We start from the raw sequence: 20,239 nt of genomic DNA, 5'->3' as shown, positions 1-20,239 counted from the left end.
AACCAGGTGGGCGGCTGGGTGAGAGAGAGTGAGAGAGAGTGAGAGTGAGAGTGAGAGAGAATCTACTGAACCAGGTGTGAGAGGGATTGTCAAAAATCGAGAAACTGATGTGGTCAAACAGAAACAAAAAGCAGATTCGCTTTCAGATTGCAAATCGGAGATTAAAACCACACACACACACACACACTTCAACTCCATTGCTCAAACTCACTTGGGGTTGGAGCTGTTCCAGTAGACGGAGTGTCTGTCGAATATGATCTTCTCCTCCGCCCAGACGGAGAGCCAGGACAGGACGGTGAGCACCATCACCTCCATCACACCCCTCTGACCGAGCTGGCACAGCATGGTAGACTATCCAGGTGGAGGAGGGAGGGATGGGGGGGGATCACTCGACTCTGGGACTGGGATCAGACTCTCTCTCTCTCTCTCTCTCAGGCTTCCTCCTCTTCCTTCTCCTCCTCCTCTTCCTCCTGCTGCTGCTGCTGCTGCTGCACCGGGCAGAGATCCTCACCTCATTAATGTCCAATCTGTGCGTCTTCGGGCGGATCGACTCCTCGGTTGGTGGGTCGTTAATTGTAGCTTGAGTTTCAGTAATAACTCCTCTCACACACACACATACACACGGGTGTTTCAAGTCATGCTGGGTCGTTTGGGTTTCACTGTGGAACTTCCTCAGGGGGATGAAGAGCTGATTCACATGTTCTCTACGAGCGGGATGCTAAGAGTCCGTCTCCTCTTCTGCAAGGTCCGAAACTTTTCTCCCATTACGCGCAGACGAGGAGCGATGATGCGCAAACCGGATGATGAGCCACTAAACTGCCCCAAAAATAACAATAAAAATGTAAAAAATATTCCAGCATTCACCCGAGCTTTGTTGTTATCTTGCCGGTGTGGTTGATCGTTATCGGCCGTGATGCGCCATCAAACCGGGTCGTCATATTTGTTTACTCAAACCTCAGCTCACGCTTTTGTTTCCCCGCCTCGGAGCAAATCTGTTCACGGACTGACGGAGAGCTGCCAACCGCGTCCACGGGAGCTTTTCCGACTCAAAGAAATACATCCACCCGGCCGATCAGCGCGCAGACACACACACACTCTCTCTCACACACACTCGCCTTTGCGCTTTTTTTGGGGGTCCAAACTCACTGCACATTAGAAAGTGTGCGACGCGAGCATCACTGCCTCCTACACACACACGTGCACACACACATACACAAGCACTCTCAGCGTGTAACTTAGTGATTCCTCTCTCTCGTCCAACGCGACGTCCGCGCGTCTCGCCGCTTATCCGCGCGTCTCGCTGGTCGGGATCCGTTTGCCTGATCGCGGCTCCCATGCAGCAGCAGCAACACCACCGCCCCCCTCCTCCGCCTCCTCCTCCTCTCCTCCTCCATCTATCTACAGCCCGATTCGGCGTTTTCCTGCGCGGGCGGGGCCTCCGAGACGCGTCGGGGGGCCAGGATGGCTGATTCACTGCGCCCCTGAACCCAACAGGGGGGCTGCACGATTAGTGGATGATATCGCGCCTCAAGTCGGTTTAATCGCATTTAAAAGGAGGATCGCTGACCCTTTTAACGTGATCAACTCGGGCTTTAAGTGTGAAGTAGCTGGAGTGCAGAGTTTCCAAGGAGGGGGGGGGGGGGGGTTGAAATGTAGCCGAGATTATCTTCATGATTTATCACCATAAGGTTGATCACAGAGCAGAGGTCGAGGTTTGCTTGTTATTTACCGCTGCATCCATTTGTTTGACTGAAGGGGGTTTATTTGCATCACAGCTTGGAATACAAAGCACCCATAAAAGTTCGATATCTAGCGGATCTCTAAAAGCTGATGGGTAGGGGGGAGAGAGAGAGAGGAGGGGGGAGGGAGGGAGGGAGGGAGGGAGGGGTGGAGCGGGGGGATTCTAATGGATCACTGAAACAGTGCAGTCGTGTTCTATCAGTGTCCATTAGGGCCCAAAGGGCAGGCGGAGACAGCACCCAGTCTAAAACCTCTGAGCCATAAACCTCTAGCTCTAGCTCTGCCACCTCTCTCTCTCTCTCTCTCCCTCCCTCTGTGTGTGTCTGTGTGTGTTGATGCTACAAAACATACCCATCCCAGCAGGGTGTCATCAGCCACTGGAGGCTTCCTTTTATTGAACATCACTAGGCAACAAAGTGGCAAAAAGGTGCGAGATACAGTAATGACAACGTTTCCACAAATTACCCCGCTATTTGTCAAAAGGTGTCGATATGTGGAGCATAATGAGGCAGATCAGTCTGCCGGGAAGAAAATGGAAATTGATTGAGGAGACTTGGGAAAAGTCTTGCAACAGGTTCATTTGCATTGTAAATAAATGTAATCATCCCAGCAGTCTGGCAGGTTAGAGCAGATGTATCGAGACAGGGTAGCAACATATTATCCTGTCTCTAAAGTGTAGATGCATGTAAATTAGACTAAATGCTGTGTTGAGTCTTGGGTCATGAGGAAACTGTTGGATTACCCCTTTTAATTGCCAGTTATCAGGTTTTCCTAAAAATGAATCGCACACTTGCCCGGCTGTTCCTAACCCCTAACAGGCCCTGCGTATCATTTTAAACCTCCCCAGACGTTTGCAGCTCCATGTTCCTACATCGTATTGTGCCTATCGGTGAAATCCTTTATGCCAAGTGTCCTAGTTTTAAGATGTCCTGCTCTGCCTGAAAAGCAATTCCTACAATTTGGGCCGCACGAATTCCAGACAGGGGGAGCAAACCCCCGTGCACCCCCTTATAACCCAAATACAGCTGCATGTTGTCGGCCTCTGCAGATGAATTATTCAACATCTGTCTGGGGCGTGCATATGTAAACAGGTGGATCGTCTCCTCGTGGCTTTTTCTTCTTTTTTTTTCAAGGCGAAGCATCATCGACCAAAGACATCCTTCACCTTCGCTTCGGGCTTTTGCTCCTCTGCTGTGTCATCCTGAAAGCGGGACTAAATCCTCATCTAAGCTGCGTAGACTAAACAGTACCGGGCAAATTCAGATATGAAGGCTTTTTAAAGTGATCCTAAATCCAAACGAACGGGGCCAGAGAGCAGATGTATGGATGCATGTCTTCCCTAAAAAGGTCCTTAATACACTTGGTAAAGTCTTTGATTGCCTTGCACTTAAACTCCACTCCAGAGAGACATAAATTATAGACATGTGAATTATCTCCTGGCCCTCAAAACATAAATAATACAAAACAGATGAGATTCCCTTTCAAGTCATTGACCAACACTGCAACCGCTCACATCTAGCCAGTAAACTAATCTCAGCGGGTCGGCACAGAGCTCAAGGCCTAACCTGGATTGCTCGCCAATCATACAAATACAGACTGGACAGCGTCTCTAAACCGCTCACCGTCGGGCTTGACCCCGGGGGTGTGTTTGTGTGTGGCCACAGTGTATGCCAGTATTTGCTTGATTAGACGAGGCCACTTTCTGTTGTAAATAAATGTTGCCAGATGCGGTGTAGGATCACATCTGCACCTGGTTTAGTTTAGCGCACACAATGTTGGATACAATCAGAGTGAAATGCACCAAAGGGTCACGAGTAGAACAAATGGAAGAGGATGTGAGATACGGTTACACACTCCACCCTTTGAACGTCATGCATAACAGGGAGTATGTATGATGTAGCCACTAATCCGACAGATACTTTCAATATATCACCGCGACGTGCAAGTACATGTATTCCTTTTCATTCTTCGATGTTAGATCGCCTCGCTCTAGCTGCACATTTAGTCCTTCCGCCTATTTTGCTTTTTAATTTTTTCCAACCCAAATTTAATTTTTCACGTTATTAATTCACTAACCCCGTGTCAGCTTACTTTGAGCTGCCCCTTCCACCCAATTATGCATTCACTTTGCATTTCAATACATCCCAAAGAGGATTCTGTGGAGACGGCACTCTGCTCTTAGTGCAGAGTGAAGAAAATTTAAGTTTGAAGTCTCAAGTCAGCATCAAAACAAGTTCCATCAAAACATCAGTTTTTTTTGGACTGATACTTTGATATGCAAACATGTTCAAGTAGCGGGGGAAGCGACCTGAACATTAGATGTCAAAACACAAGCTGCATTTCTTGGCAAATGTGAGATGTGCCAATATTTCAAGGATGCATTTCTAAAAACCATCTGTCAGACGGTACATTGTTTATTCAGCAAACTAAGAGTCCAGTGCTCAATATGGTAATGATCACACTGCAGAAAGCAATGGATTTTTCACACACTGGCTCTTTCTAGCTTCCGATAGACTCAACTAGATTCTATTCCTCCAATTTGTCCTTCTCTTAAGGCAGAAAAGACTTAAGGATAATCCCCTTTTCTGCTCTGCAAGGGAGTTTAAAAACAAAGTTATAATACCAGAAAGCCCTAGGAGGCGATTGAAAGACTAAGTCACTAACTTGACATCCACTGGCAGGTAGTCACTTCCTTTTCTACTATTTATGACCAAGAGCAAGAACTCCCCCTGGTGGCGCAACAGGGGAACAGCTACATTCTTCGTCTATTCTATCCCTGAGGAACTTTGTACCGTCATGGATACCAGATAGTTAATGGGCTTTGGTTGTTTTTATCTTGTTATTCATTTCGATATTGGTTTCCATAGCAACCGGAGTAATGGTTGACTCAGCCAATCCTGTTCCACCGAAAGGCCGTAGTACAGCCCCATTAATACCTTGAATAATTGAGTACAGGTATCTAGCACAGCAGATAGAATAACCTCACCCTGTCATCCGTTACCTTCGTCATCAGGTGTACGTCAACATATGCCTGTAATGGGATCTTTGAGTCCAGGTGAGCAGTCAGTCAAGTCTCAGATGGGATGAGTACAAAAGTTGGAAATACAGTAAAAGCTTTAAAAAAACAAAAAAACACCAGTAGTAAACAGGGTGTGAAATGTGGAAAATTAGATGTTACGAGATGTTAACTGATACATAGCAGCAGGATAGAGCGGAAGAGACAGAAACCAAATGAGGCCAGATGAAAGTAGGAACAAACTAAAGATTTATTGAAGGCAGAAGATGCAAGGAAACAAGAACAGAATGGCAAGGGGGGGGGGGGGGGGGGGGGGCGAGCTGGGCACACACACAGACGCTCCTGTGTTCACATAGGTTTAATGTCTTTGTGTTACAAAAGGTTTTTTTTTTTTTACAGCTCAAGAGAGCTTAATACGTCTGTATTGTTTTATCAAAATATACATGTTTTGAACGTAAAGTGGATATATTCCCAATGATTTTGTGGTACAAAAACATGAATATATACAACCATCAATCCTGCTTCACACAATGTTTAAACCCACCCCGCCCCCATATAAAAAAAATGAAAAAATAAAAGCGTTTAACAAAAAACAGAAAGGGATACGTAATTACTACACTGTCGACATCACAGCTAGGACTGTGGTTCAATTAAGCATCAAATCTATTGCATCCACTACCAATGTAGGGTCTCTGTAAAGTCGATTAAACAAAGGGGGTACAATATACAGGCTGCTACCCAAAATATTAAACTTGGTGTGACTTTAGTCCAAGGCATCTGAGGAAGGGGGTGAAAAGGCATATGAAGCTGTGTATTTGGAGAGTTGAAGGAATGTGGGGAGAGAGAAAAAAAAACCTTTCAAGAGAACACAGCAATACAAAACAGCAGGCGTAGAAGATACTTTGGTCCATAACAACAATAACCGTGTAGCTACATGAAGCTTCCTTAAATCATGCATAATTATCTTTTACAAAAATAGAGACAGAGCGTATCTGTATCTGGTCCAAGACTACAGTGGTTGAGGCTGTGGAAACTGGTGCTGGAGGCACACAGGAATGTGACGACGTTTAAGACTCGGATGTGATCGGTGCTGACCTGGACCTATAAACGGAGGCAAAGTGCACTAAAGAACCTGACTGTGGCCTCAGTGGACAGACAGGGAATAGGCAAGGTTGACCCTCGCCCAGTTATCCTGAAGTTGAGGGGGAGGAAAAAAAGGTCTACTGGGTATTCAGACAAAGCCCAAGACTGCCATTAGAGCCTCCAAGCTGCCCTCTCAGAGCTACAGGTAGGGTTACCTGAATGTAATGGGATAAAGGCATCTTTGCGGGCAGGCGAGATACGTCACCTGAACGAGAGGTAAACAGAGTCACTGACCGGGCCAGAGAAACTCAAGGCACCACGACAATTATCAGACCCAGCCACTACGCTTATCCGTTAAGTTTAGAAGTAATACATATAAATGCTAAGATTAAAAGAAAAGACACAAATGGATAGAAGTGTCCACATATAGAATAATATAACATGGTTAAATGAGGGCCCCGTACATCGGTGCGCCTGCTGAGAAAGGACTATATGGAGGTGGAAGGGGACTGTAAGACAAAAAAGGCTGAATATAACTACTCCTGCCATCAAACACCTAATAGAGCTACGTCACCTAGCAAGAATATCAGGCATCTATCTGACTTACATTCATAGTTTCTACATACATATACTGGGGGTATAGCATACAAATCCTTAGATAAACATATCTCTCTTTTTGGAAAACAAAAAAAAAAAAAAAAAGACTGAGTGAGCCACTTTCCTCTGATTTAAACAATGCTGGTAGATATGAAAGGGCGTGAAGAAAGAGGCATTTTGACCGCCGCTTCATTTTCCAAACGACGGCAGAGGGCATTCCGGTTGAGGCAAAGTAAGGCACGAGACTGTAGACAAAAAGATATTAAAGGAAACGGCTCCACGTTGAGGGACTTTCGATAGTGGCGTGGATCCCGAAAATCAAATGGATGGGCACTTCAGATAAAAATTGATACTTGAAAACAAATGTCGTAGTCTGTAAACCCAGATTAAAATCTTGTCCTAAACCGTTTCTGACTGGCCAAACAGGTTCAAAGTGGCAATTCAAAAAGGCACACGTATAGATACTGTGTATCCATTTGACTATCATAGCAATGAAGGAATGCTGAAGTGTGTCTGGTGTAGCTATCATTAATCCACCTAAGCATACATTGATGGTGGAGGGTGTCATTTCTACGATATTTTGGTCTAAAGTGACAGTTCATCAGCTGCCCTTACTTTACCTCCAACATAAGGTGTTTCAATGCAGAATGCTGCCCCTTTTGTCAAGACCCCACTTCAGGCGCCACAGATGACAGATTCAATTCATAGACGACTAGGTAGTGTGAGGTCAAGGGGGCAACATTCTGGAAGGAAACATCCATAAATATGTAATGGAGCCCATTTCCACTGAATGAGGCATTCAGATGGTAATAGACTTGGAGGGAGGAAGGGGAGGCACTCAGATGGTGGACTTGGAGAAGGAGACTCGAAGGTGGTGATTTTCTCCGAGATCGTGGTTGTGGAACTCAATCAGGGACTCGATAGCCTCCTCCACTGAGCCCATCTGGATCAGGGCCATCTTACGGTCCTTTCTATTATAAAAGAAAAACAAAAGGGAAATGTGGTGATCCAAGTATTACAGAACTTCCTCCAGAACATCAGCATACATAATCACATAATCCATCTGCCTTGACGCAAGTTTCAAAGAAACAGGAATTCAAACAATGCAACTGGCGTGGACTTACTGAAAGAATTTGAAGGCCTTGACTGTGGCTCCTGAACTGGCAAACAGCCTCCTCAGGTCATCCTCCACCACAGAAGGCCTGGATGTAGAAAGAAGACAGAGTTGATCACCACAACAAAATACATATGTGCGTCTTTACATTCCCTTTACTCATTTGCCATCATATTGATTTACTGTGGTGGTAAAACTGGAGGCAGGAAGTATTTTCTCTCGAGCCTCTCTTTACTAGATTTGCTCATTTACAAAATACTATCACGTCTATTTCATTCCAAACATCGTAGCAGCAGCAGCACTCACGGTATGTTGGAGAGGTGCAGCGTGGCAGAGGGTGGGAAGATGTTGGAGTAATTCTTTGAGCCGGGCTTCTTGAAACGGTGCAGTGGCGAGTTGCTGTAGTCCTTTGTGAGGCCCTGGTCCTCGTGACCCTCTCTGGGCAGCTGCACTGTGGTATGTTTGGACAAAGTCACGCGCATGGCTCTGCCATGAAGCCGCTGGCCATTTAGGTGGCTCATAGCTGGGGAGAACATTGTCAATGTAGTCAAAATACAAGAAACCGGAGAAACGCAGCCACTGCACTTTGTACTTATCTGAGGCTTGCTAAGAAAAGCCACAAAATAATGTATGGAAAAAAAAAAACAACAAGTGTGGAAAGAGATGAAGGACCAGAGAGCAAACGTTTGTACCTAGCTGAGCCTGTGTGCCGTCAGACATCTGAATGAGGGCATTCTCCTTCTTATTGAACAGGATCTTCACTCTCATCACATCGCCATACACACCTAGGGAGGAAGAGGAAGCCATTCATGAAACAAGTGCAACCAAGTTATCAGCCTATGTAGGATCCAAAAAGCCAATCACAGCAAAAAAAAACTATTTGAATCATTAAATCAGGGAGATTGATTCATTCTATTGCTCTAGAAACACTGGCTCATTAACTATTCTACTCCTTTCCGTCTGCCGTTTGAATACAAACCTAACCCTACTTATAATTAACACTAAGATGCCTTAAGCTAAATGGTTATGCTTGACAGGGGAAGAGGGGAGATCATTTGAGGACAAAAATCAAAGAATAACAGAAAGTAGTTCTGATCAGTTTGATCACTACAATGTAGGAAGAGTTGATTATTTGACAGGGTTGATAGGGCCTGAGAGAGAGACACATGCAGAAATGAACTAAGCATGCACACACCTACAATAAAATGTAAACAAACAGCAAAAATATCGCAACATAATCCAGGGATGTTAACTACAGTTACTAAAAAAAGCAGCAGCATTTCATCTTCTTTAAAAAAAGAAATTAGATTTCTTTTTTTAAATCTAAACATCTGAATAATTTTTGTTGCATTTCTTGAGGGCACTCAACTCAATCCTAAATGATCCCATTTCCATTTAGTGTGACAATATTTCTACTGATGGACACTTTCAGTCTCTTCACAGAATGCAGCTTGTTGCTCGTTTCCCAATGTTTGTAATATTTTAAGAAATGCTGCAGCTTTATGTAGTGTTCAAGTCACTTTCTTCACACAAACCCACAACAAATGAAACGGGTCATACAAACCCCAACAGACAGACACACCCCCACCCTTCATAGCTCTTTAACATGATGGCCGTCAGTGGAAAAAAAATAAAGCTTAAAAAGCCAACAACATGAGACAAGACATGCCCATCTTGCCAGGTACACAGTAGTAATAAAAAAAGGAGATGAAAGGATGATAACGTACCGAAAAGAATAAAGAGGCATTGTGGCGTAACGCTCTTTAGAGACAGCAGGGGGAGCAGCGGGGCAGGGGGCAAAGGGGATAGGGGAACAGGGGAAAGAGACGGAGTGGAGGACAGTGGAGTGGAGTCGGGACATGTCCGCAGGCCACAGGCAGCGAGGTCCACAGGAAGGCCACAGTACCATGGAGGGAGGAGAGGCATGAGGTACGAAGAAATTGAAGAGAGGAGGAGGAGGGAGAGGAGGAGGGAGGAAGTACGTTCCAATAGAACAGAAACACAAAGATCAAATGGAGGAAAGAAGGTGGAAGGTAGAATGTGAGACATAATGGCAAGGTCAGAGGGACCAAAATGTGCCAATGTTGTGTTTGTTTCGTTTTCATTTGGTGGGTGTTGTCCAAATTGGGAACAATGGCGAGGTGAGGCGGAAGGTGGGGAGGGGGTTGTGATAGGAACAGCAGAGAGGGGGAGGGAAGAGAACAGTGGGAACAATTGGTAGTGGGGGCGTGCAGTCAGTTGGCAAGAGTTCAAGTGTGGGGTTTTAAAAACGAAAAGAGGGGAAGAAGGGAGAAGAGAAAAGAGAAAAAGGAAGTAAAAAACAAGGTCAGTATACACAAAGAAAATGTAGTGCTTCAGACAGTAGAACTGGCTAAATTAAAATGCACTTTCACTATGGGAACACTAGGAGAAAAAGAAGAGAAAAAAGATTAACAATGAAATACAGAAAAGGCAGAGACAATATGTACTTCTAAATTACACACTATGTTCAATTAGATTACTTAGAATTACATTACAATTCAAAAGTCGACCCTGAGCACTGGATATCCAAATTTCAGTCTATAACTTAACTAATACTAAAATTAACATGTCTAAAGTAAAGTCTTACATGGCTTCTCTGAATCTAATGGGCGCGATAGACTACGTACACACTTTACAAACTATGCAGCTATAAAGAGAATAAGTTAACTTGACAGCTTTCTTAAAAAGTCAAAGTAATATTGTCTCTCCAACAACTCAAGAATGATTTCAACTAATGGACAAAAATGAAGATATGAAATGATAAGATTTATAAAAAAAAAAAAAAAAAAAAAAAAAAAGAAGTTAGTGTTTTGAATAAACTTAAAATTCACAGTGAGCAAAGTGGCAGGTAAGAAATGCAGCAAGTTTGGTCAAACACAGAGTGGCCCTGAAAGGGAAGAGGCTTCTACTAGATGACCCCCTTTTAATTTAAAACACTGATACAGATATTTCAACTATTCTCATCAAACAAGGGGGCGGGCAGAAACTGTAGAGCTCTTGGAGTGGTGGACTGAGGTCCATTCACCACGGTGCAACTAAAAGAGCCCGATAATTACTGATCCGTGGCACTAACATAGGCATGGTGTCGAGGCGTTTCAGTTCTGTGACCGTACTGACCTCAGGGTTCAGATTGCTGACCAACAACACGTTGTGTCCCGCAGAAACGGCGAGGCCTGACAGGCCAAGTCGGCTAGCAGCCGCCGCTGCAGCCGCCATGCCACCATGGCCGACACCCAGGGACGCCAGGGCACCGGGAATACCGGGCATTGACAAACCTATCGGGAACACAACAGCATTTACTCTTCTGTCATTTCAGAATGAACATGATGGGATTGTGGGTGAAAGGGAGAACATTTTTGTTTACCAGCCTGCTGGATGGCGAAGGCAGGGGGGAAGGCATGAGCTCCGCCATAAGGAGATGCTGAGATGATACCTGGGGCAGCTACAACAGTGAGTCGACACAGGAAAATGAGGACACTTAAACAAACCCTTTAAACATACTACTGTAAACCCCCGCATGCCAGCAATTGTGAGGTGGGTAACAAGACTCTACCAAGGAAATGGTGGGGGTCGGAGAAAGCAGGGTATAAGGCAAGCATGATAATTATACTATGTGAAGTAACATCTACAAATACTACAAATAGGTCAAAGGCTACTGGTGTTACTGTTCAAGTCTTGAACATGTTTCACCGCTCACGCAAAAGGTTTCAGATGTATTTTGACACAGTGCTTGTAAATAGAATACAAGTTGAACTTCATTAACGTATTTGATGAATCTACTTTTACAATGTTATATACAGCACTAAACATTAAACTGTAAGGTCTGTTGTGATTCAATGTGAAACTGAACACATTTTAAGGAAATCTACAAAATAAATGTCATTAACAATCCAATTTCTAGTCCTTGCAGAGAACAATCATTGGTGTTTGTATTCAAGTTAAGCATGAAAAAAATGCCCCAAACTCTTCCTCATCTCACCAAATGCAGCGGCCATGGCCTGGTGGTCAAGGGAGGGCTGTGAGTCTGCAGTGGGCAGGTCTGGCCGAGTGTAGTCCCTGCTCTTGTCATTGTTGTACTTGACGTTGAGGCTGGTGAGCTTTGAGAAGCTAATTCTCAGGGTACAGCAGGCATTGTAGATATTCTGGCCATCCAGAGCCTGAAAGACACAGATGTGTGAGGTTGAGGGTGAACCATTTGTTGTTTTACACCAGTGAGATTGCAGTTGGGGACAGTTCAAAAAATATTAACCACAACACTGAAATTACACAGTTCAACTTTTAGAGTGCTGATGATGATACGTATTTCTTAAGGTGTTGTATAGTATTGTAGTTCGGTTTGAGTTAAGTCCCATTTGCTATTGCTTATTTCTGTATCAACAGAAACCAATTTTATGATTGATCAATACCATCTCATGAAATTGCACAAATGAACTCAAGCTGTGCACAACTCTGTACATTTCACTGTTCAGATAACCTACATGTATCAAATCTCAAACCTTATGTGTGGGTGATAAACCCAGTGCTTCTGCATGGCAACGGAGAGAATCTAAACCATCAGTTAAAAGCAGAAGTTACAGCAGTCTTACCACTTTAGCATGCTGAGCCGTCATGCTGTCAGCATACTGGATCAAAGCCTGAAACTGGTTGTTCTTGGTGAAAGTGATGATCTTCAGCACTGTGCCAAACTTTGAGAATATCTGGAAAAGACATTTCACATTTATTTGAGGCTGCTCTTAAATAAAAAAAGAAATCAATTTGAATTTAAAGGTCAACACATTTACTGAAATACTTAAAAATCAAGGGCGTAATTTTGCATGCATTGTCATTGGCCTCAATCGATGCGTTAAACACTTAGGGTTACAAAGACTGCCTGTACCTGATGCAGGACATCCAGGGTGACGGGATAAAAGAGGTTTTCCACAATGACTCTGAGAACAGGGCTTTGGGGGCCTCCGCCTCCTCCCATGCTAACTGCTTCTCCCGGAATGGCCATGCTTCCCATGCCTCCACCATGAAGAGCGTTCACTGCCTGCAGCGCTGCCTGGGCACGCTGGGGGGACACGAGGACGAGCAGAGGCACGTTTTAATGTCAACAGAGACGGGACTTTGAGGACATGGTACACGTGTGCTGGTATTTGTGAGCGCTTTACCACTTGGTTGGGGGAGTTGTCTGTCTTGAGCTCCTTGTGGGTCGAGTACTGCATGTAGATGGGATGGTTCCTGATCACGGGGGTGACAGAGGAATAGTAGCTCACCATAGTCTGGGCACACTCCTCACTGTTCAATTCAAGGAACGCCTGCATTGGACAACCACAGAAATTTCAACTTGTTTACCAGCTCATTAAATCAAGTCAATGTTCATTAAGCCCTCTCTCTATGCTAATCTTTTCTAATTAAACACACTGCATGCAAATGTTCACAGCACATCACTGAATTCAGCCTATATTTAATTTCTTTTAGCATTTAATGTATAGAATCATCACCAGAGTCAATGTGTCAATATTTAAGCCACTGCAGAAAGACGACTCCTTATCAAGGCCTAATATTGCACTCGGATGTGTAAACAGCTTTGGTGAGCAGAATGTATCTTCCTGTTCTTACCTGGTTCTTCCCTTTCAGCATCAGCAGATTAGTCACCTTCCCAAAGGGCAGCCCCAAGCCGATGACCTCAGCTTCGTTTATGTCGTTGGGCAGCTTGCGCACATGGACCACGCGTGACGGAACACCGGGGCTTCGGACGTCACCTTTGAATTTTTTGCTGTCGTTGCCATTGGCTGCAGCAGAAAACAGAAGCAGATACAATCAGGGAGGGAACAGAAGGCTCCGGGTCTTCTTGAATAATGGATTGATCGTCATGGTAACACAAACAACACAGACACGACAAGCACTTCAATAAAAAGGATTCAACGCTCTGCGGCAACCCCCTACCTGAGTTCATGATATAGGGCCCGTTGGATACGCAGGAAGAAAAGAGTTCGTCGGATCCCCTCTGCAGAAAAAGAGAAAACAAAGGTTCACTTCAGTACATTGACCAATGAGGGCACAGCATGGCAGGTGGAGAGCACAGCTCTCACATTACCACACCATTGTGTGGCAAAGCAGGAAGTAATCTGATAACCAAAGGAGGGCCAAGCGAACATGCTTTGAAAAGAACACCGCCTTTCTAACGAGGAAGAATTAAGTGACCTTATTTGCGAGTTGAATATTCAACTTGCCACTATTACCAAGATTGCCTTCCATTTTATTCTCCTGGCTGTCACTACAGCCAAATTAAAGACATTAAAAGCCAGTCACGACAGGCCATTACCTGGGACCTGGGGCAATGTTCCAAATGATCACACTCTCACATCAATTACACTCAGGGAGAACAGCTAGTATAAGGCTGGTACAACATAAAATCAGTCGCAAGGGCTTCATTGTGAAGTGGCTGTGAGCTAGCACAAGCCATCGTCTCATAATTAAGTGTAAGGATAAAGGACAACAGACTGAAGATTTCTGGATGAGAGCACAAGCTGGGGACACTCCCAGGACACACTGGTTTACTGAAACAGCCTTATGTGATGCCCAGACTGGGCCTAGCACATAAAAAGTGTCATTTCAGGGCTGTTCTCATGGCTGCGTGTGTGCTTGTGCATGTGTGTGAGATGAAGTGTGGCAGTCACAAGAAGTGGCTCAGCAGCCTAAGCTCTGCAGCACTCTACAATGAAGGTCCTGTTTGGGCTGAGACTAGGGGCATTGTTACGTGGCAGTACACACACATATGGAGACCCGAGGACTCTCTGAGAGTTGAAGTGCCCCGGAGCGTTTAAACAACTAGATGTGCCGGTCTGCTGGCATTCTTCTCTGCCCTGTGCATCCTTGCCTCAAATGTTCAAAGGTGGGGGGATTTCCAGTCAGAGTGCAAAGTCTACTCACAACGTGTATGAATACTATGATTAGAGAGAATGCTAAGAGGAGCCACTAAAGGAGAGTGTGTGGGCTGTGGAAGCACAACACTGTAAGCAGTAGTATAAACTCACCCTTTGACTTCCAGATGGCTTGGCTAACGTTAACCACGCACACACACGGAGGCCCACGCAACAGGGTCTTCTATCTAGCTTCCCAGACTTAAGCAACATAAACATTCCTGTCCCCTTTCACTCAGAATCTGGGGCCTCCTGCTTTGGCCGTCGCACAAATCTATGCTTCTATGGCATGTCGACCCCAACACTAAGCTAAGATTACTGACCAGGCTCGGGTTTATTTAACCGCAAACAACTCAAAATCTCTGCTACATATTGAAATGACAGGAATGTTTTGTGCAGCAAGGACAAGTTGGACTGGTGAATCAAATCACTGGCAACTGAGAATTCAGTTCCCATAAGAAAAGTGAAGCAAATAATAAATAAAAACAAATCACCAGGAATATCAAGTAGTAGCTAGTTGCTGAGAAAAAACATTTGCTTGATAAATGGGCCAGGGACAGATGCTGGCCATGAGAAATGGGCAGAAATGACTCCTGCCCGACTCCATGAATGTGGGTGGGCAGCGTCACATTATCAGTCACCAGACCGTGTTCAAACAGGAAAAGCATTACGATCAGGCCTTCTTCCAGGGTTTGCCACTTCCTCCTGGGGACTGATCCATGGCATTACAGTCTGTCTCTTACGACTCCTCTCCTACTTCCTCAGACTAATAATAGCTTCAGAGTGAAGACAGTGTAGAGGAGGAACATCAAGCAGTGTGAGTTACAAGCTACAAAATGGACGGCTTGTTACAGTTGTCTGAAAAATGTAACTGACATTTTCAAGGAGTGTGGTTGTGAAGCCCAGCAACACAAAGCCAAAGTTAAATTACAAAGCGAACGAAATGAAAACCAGAGCTTAGAGAGAGGGTTTGTTAGTTGAATGCAACACGGAGCCAAACCCATTCTTTCAACACAAACCAGTTGAACGGGTATCAACTTGTTCACATCCTTTGTTTGCTCAGGATGCTGCCAGTATAATGGTAACCTGGAGGGCTTGGTGACACATTGCTGGCCCACAATCAGCAACAGTTGAGCAGTCTTCTGCTACTACTTGGATTCTGTAAGCTTGTCTTCTAACCAAATAGCTTGAAAAAAGGCTTTATAATCTCAATGTAGTCTATCTCGCACAAAAGCAAAAAACATGACGCACGCTCTTACGGGTAAACAAGCAGGTGGTTAATTTTTATGTTGTCTGCTTGATTTGGAACACATGCAACCAAATGTTGGATTCTGTTCCGAGGTTGGTGGCAAAGACGCGCACAGAGGGGCAAGAGCACAGGTACAGGCATGTTTGCTCTCTGTGATCAGCCCAGGCCAGTGGTGGGGGGAGGGAGCCGTGCCTCACCAGGGGGCTGGAAGGCAGAGATTGGAATGCGACCGCAGAATGCCAGACGCTCTACCCAGACGGAATAATTACAAATTCCAGCAAGGCAGGACTCTGCAACATCACTCCCAAAACAAAGCTTCCGTAACATTGCTTTCCTGAGCAAACAGGAAAAGTTTACAAGACAGAGAATCGCATTGCGGATCAAACAAGTAGTATCTGTTACAAACAATTAAGAGGTGCGGTGTTAATAGCGCTGAAAAACAATGGGCATGGCTGGAATGAAAAGCCAGGGTGGTGTGTGGCTCTAGTTTGGGCGAGTATCACAGCGTTTGTTTAAACAGCATGAAAGACCTTTGGTCGGCTGAAAGAGGATGGCAGCGGGAGGATGGTTGCAGCTATGAGTTCAATTACTCCACCTACACATAGCTGCCCAGGGGCCGTTACTGAGGCTAACTACGCAAACCTTTTATAGGGTAAACAAGTACCAACCAGCAGCTCGGCAAATATGATGTCTCTTTAACCAGTTTGCATACACAAATACAGAGGCAAAGGTTGCTGTTTCAGTTACATAAACATAGAACCTGCCTGTAGTGACATTCTGTATAGTTTCCTCTACAGCGTAAATATCTTTTTCAGTGTTAAGTAAGCGAAAACAAAAGACAATCTTACCTTACTACTCACGGTGCCCGACTCTAAAGCTTCTTTAATACACAAAAGTGATGTCATCAAATTATTTAACATCCAACAGTGATGTCATCCAAAGCAAACGGAACAGTGACATCGTATGAGGTTTTAACCCAATTCACAACATTGCTGTCACATTTACACGTACTGCATTATGCATTTTAAGACTTATTATCTAAATTATCCAGTTTAGCTCTGGCTCTTCATCACTACAACACTTCAGCATTGGGACACACTGCTCATTTCTTTCTAGGACCAGCCGAGAGGCCATGTGACTAAGTAGGCTGAACAAATCTTGAGCACTGTGACAAGACTTGGCTACTTTTTTTTTTTTTGCATTCCACCGAGGCCATGGCTATAAAGGAACACAGAAAATAAACAGGAAGTTTCATTTTGCAACAGCCACACAAGTCAACAGTAGCAGGAGAGGAAATCACACACAGCCGCACCCCAAATAATCTATTCTAATTGATTTATCAAAATTTCCATGTCCACAGTCTCGAGTGTTACAGCAGTGTTTCTGTGCTGACCATTCATTTGTGCTTCATACATCTTTAAAAGGATAACCTGCCTCAAACTGCCAACTCATTACCCATAGAAACGGCCTTGGCCAGCAGTTCTGTAATTATGCAAACTGACTAAACACTGCTACAGAGTGTCTCCAGCCAGCACAGTCAGCACAGTTTCAGTATTTCAACCCCAATGTGATTTCTCAAAAACTGCTCAAACCTGTATTTCCATAAAAATTCATTCAGTTGAGCATCGCACCCACGTCTACAAAAAAACAATAGCACATCTCCCTGCTCCGCTCACAGGAGAAAACTCAGGATATGATCCAAAATCTTTGAGAGAATGAGAGCCCTTTCTTTAAAGGCACAACCTACTGCAGCTTAAATTGGGTCACCAGATCCCGCTTGGTACACACATTAACAACAGCTCCACATCATAAAACCAACACAGGATGTTCTATGCAAACTTGCAAAAGAAATGTAGATTTTAGAATTGGTCAAATTGGCATGAATGCTTACTAATTACAGGGGAAGCCCAAGGGGTCAATAACTGTAAGAAAAGCCAACCATTGTAAAATTACACAACAGTCGCTCGGGAAAGCAGAAGTGTGTAAAAGAAAGTAATTCAAACTTTGCTTACCTTGGTGCCAGCTGATATGTCATGGACACTGCTGAGAATCAAAAACAAGAATAAAATTAACGTCTCATACTTTGAGTCTCATATCAAGTTCATGGTAGGAATACATTCAATGTTATTTGACCAAACATTCCACACAAAGCAAATCTACAACAATGTTTATACCGTCCTTTGGGGGTTACTACGTGTACAATATTCGAAGTTCAAATGCAGTCAAATGAAGTTTTTACAAATAACACACAAGTCTTAATTGCAAAGCTACAAAACTTAATGAATACTTACTCAATTTCAGGGACGTAGCCGGATCCCAGAGGATACAAGTCAGCGTCTAGGCGGCTGTTGTGGATTGGAAAAACATACAAAAGTGTTAAATCAGCATTAGATGTTGTAATCTAAGACTTTTGAATGGTCCGGTTAAAAAAAAAGACATGCTGGTCTCGCACTGAATTCAAAGTGCAAATTCAAAACTGACGAATACGCATTATCAAAGAGACACGAACACAAACAATGCGCCAATATTAACCCCCACCTGGTTAAGATAAGGTTAGGGACGAACTGTTTGATTGAATCAATGTGAAAAGCTCGGGCCAGACATCTTCAACATGGCCCTGGCACTCCGCGGACAAATGAATGCGGAAATGAGACACGTTGCTTTCAGCCTGCGCTCTAGTTCCGACGAAACCAACTTAACGTGACCAAGGTAGAGTTAGCCACATTAACTAGCGTCTTGTTAGCCGACGGCACAGGTATCGCCATTACGCCTCTAACAAAAAGCACAAAGCGCGAATGTTTCTTAATTCCTATTCGTTACATTACTTTGTTTATCAGCAGTATCGCTCAAATAAGACGCCAGCTAGCAGCGTCGAGCGCTAGCAGCTGCAAGTTAGCCTACGCTCCTGCTAACTGTTGCATGTTTTGCTGAAAAAACAGTTTGAAGTAAAGTTTCCCCGAGGGTAGCGGCCAAACGAAACAACCACCGCAACCGTAACAATTTAACACACAACGGCATATTAAGAGAAATTTCGCGGCGGTTATTTTGTCTTGTATTTTTAAAGTTTTATCTACGGTTCTTTTCACTTACCCGTCCATTGCACAATAAAAAAACTGCAGGTCTGAAGCGAAGGTAGGGCGGCACACTTAGTTGATTTTCTTACAAAATGGCTGAACACGCGGAGGCGAACGCTGATTAGTCCGTTCACTTCCAAGAGCCAACGAGGGGCGGGGCCAAGCGTTTAGTCGATCCCTGATTGGCCAAGACGACGATCATTTGTCGGGGGAAAAAACACAATATCGCGGCAAATTTCCACATCAACACATGTACAATTATTGAATCAATTCGGCGTCAAAATTAACTGCATGTAGGATTGTTTCGACAGCAAAGTTAAAGTTCAATGGTCTCGAAGAAATGGGAGTGAGACGTAAACAAAAAACACAATATTAAAGTCGTGCATACAGCGGATATTCAGTAGTTTGGTCCTGGAAATGATGAGCTATGGGCCGCAGCTGGGTCCGCAAAAGTGCAAATTGTATATTCACAGCTAGACGTTTCAATATGACATGGACAATTGGTGTTGTCTATTTCCATCAACACGATGATGGTCATGCGTGCCTATCCTGGATTGTGTCTCTTGGTGAGGCAGATTAGATTTAACAAACTCGTTATAGAGCGAAGTTACACGTTCAATTAGAAGGAAATTGCAGTCCGCATATTCAGCCCTATTCACACTGAGTTTGTTCTTTACTTTACCGGTTAGATTCCAGGACTTAAATGTATTTCATATTTTTCCAGGGCATTTAAGGATGTGTGTGTGTGGATGGGTGGGGGTGAGTATGGAAAAGCATTGTCAGGGATATGACCTACATGCAGCATATAATATATTCTGTGTCCCAGGATGTGGTACACCTCTCATATTTGTGGTGAAAGCGGATGCTTGTCTCAGCTACAAGAAAACGTGTGTGAGTGTGAGCGGGATGCACTAGTAGTCATCCTGGAATCTGAGGAATTTCCCCTGTACAACTTATCTGGAGCATCAAGGAACAATCGAACTCATACAGGTATTCTATGAAACAATCTACGTGCAGATCCGATCACTCTAAATGCCCTGCAAATGCCTCCATGTCTCTCAACAGTAACATCGGCTAAATCTGAAAACAGTAGGTTACTGTAACACAATCAAGTTTACAAAACAGTAGATGTGTGCCCTCTAATGGCATGTCCTTGTTACTGCACTCCAAAATGTTTTCCAAACCACTGACGTCGTTCTTGTCAAGCTGAAACCCAACAGATGTTAAATATACCACAGTTAAGCTTCATGTTTCTTGTCTGCATTACCAACCATAATCAAATCATACTGTTGACTTCACTCATGTAACCTATTCTTCATCAATCTTAACAAGTCTTCATAAATGAGGGATGATTCAATACAATAACAATACACTAACCCTTATACTCTTTTACCAACCCATGTGTTACCCATACACTAAATGGATGATGTATCTATGTAT

The 20,239-nt window shown here is 44.1% G+C and overlaps 2 protein-coding genes across 5 annotated transcripts in view; both read right to left on the bottom strand.

Annotated features, from left to right (window-relative positions):
* The window catches only part of efna2a (ephrin-A2a), a 53,733-nt gene extending 52,532 nt beyond the window's left edge, over window positions 1-1,201 (bottom strand). The window contains exon 1 of the mRNA XM_076157553.1: window positions 212-1,201. Within this exon, the coding sequence (XP_076013668.1) occupies window positions 212-345 (134 nt within the window). The 5' untranslated portion in view covers window positions 346-1,201. The remainder of the gene's footprint in view (window positions 1-211) is intronic.
* A 3,897-nt stretch (window positions 1,202-5,098) lies between these two features.
* LOC143006016 (polypyrimidine tract-binding protein 1-like) lies at window positions 5,099-18,901 on the bottom strand. Of its 4 annotated transcripts, none has more exons than XM_076157323.1 (16): window positions 18,816-18,901; window positions 18,017-18,070; window positions 17,738-17,768; window positions 13,500-13,560; window positions 13,173-13,345; window positions 12,722-12,868; window positions 12,448-12,621; window positions 12,158-12,268; window positions 11,551-11,728; window positions 10,936-11,013; window positions 10,689-10,846; window positions 9,278-9,311; window positions 8,243-8,335; window positions 7,857-8,073; window positions 7,561-7,638; window positions 5,099-7,407 (listed from the first exon to the last, which is right to left on the bottom strand). In XM_076157323.1, exons 1-16 carry the CDS (start codon window positions 18,821-18,823, stop codon window positions 7,275-7,277), a joined length of 1,728 nt encoding a protein of 575 aa, XP_076013438.1. In that variant the 5' UTR covers window positions 18,824-18,901; the 3' UTR covers window positions 5,099-7,274. The 4 variants fall into 4 exon arrangements, with proteins under 4 accessions (XP_076013438.1, XP_076013440.1, XP_076013439.1 ...); XM_076157325.1 differs by having other exon boundaries at window positions 10,936-11,004; XM_076157324.1 differs by having other exon boundaries at window positions 17,738-17,765.
* Window positions 18,902-20,239: the final 1,338 nt, after the last annotated feature.

This window comes from Genypterus blacodes, unplaced genomic scaffold (assembly GCF_046128005.1).
Source record: "Genypterus blacodes isolate CSIRO-AG114 ecotype Tasmania unplaced genomic scaffold, CSIRO-AGI_Gbla_v1 ptg000073l_1, whole genome shotgun sequence".
In the NCBI taxonomy this organism is placed as follows: Eukaryota; Metazoa; Chordata; class Actinopteri; order Ophidiiformes; family Ophidiidae; genus Genypterus; species Genypterus blacodes.
Note: the sequence above shows the minus strand (reverse complement) of the source record. Positions and strands in the feature narration are given on the sequence as shown.

Coding starts and splice junctions, on each gene's coding strand:
- LOC143006016 (XM_076157323.1), bottom strand. Junction 11,014..11,550: donor GGCCATGGCCGCTGCATTTG/GTGAGATGAGGA, acceptor TCACTGTTGTAG/CTGCCCCAGGTATCATCTCA. Junction 7,408..7,560: donor AAGGCCTTCAAATTCTTTCA/GTAAGTCCACGC, acceptor CTTTTATAATAG/AAAGGACCGTAAGATGGCCC.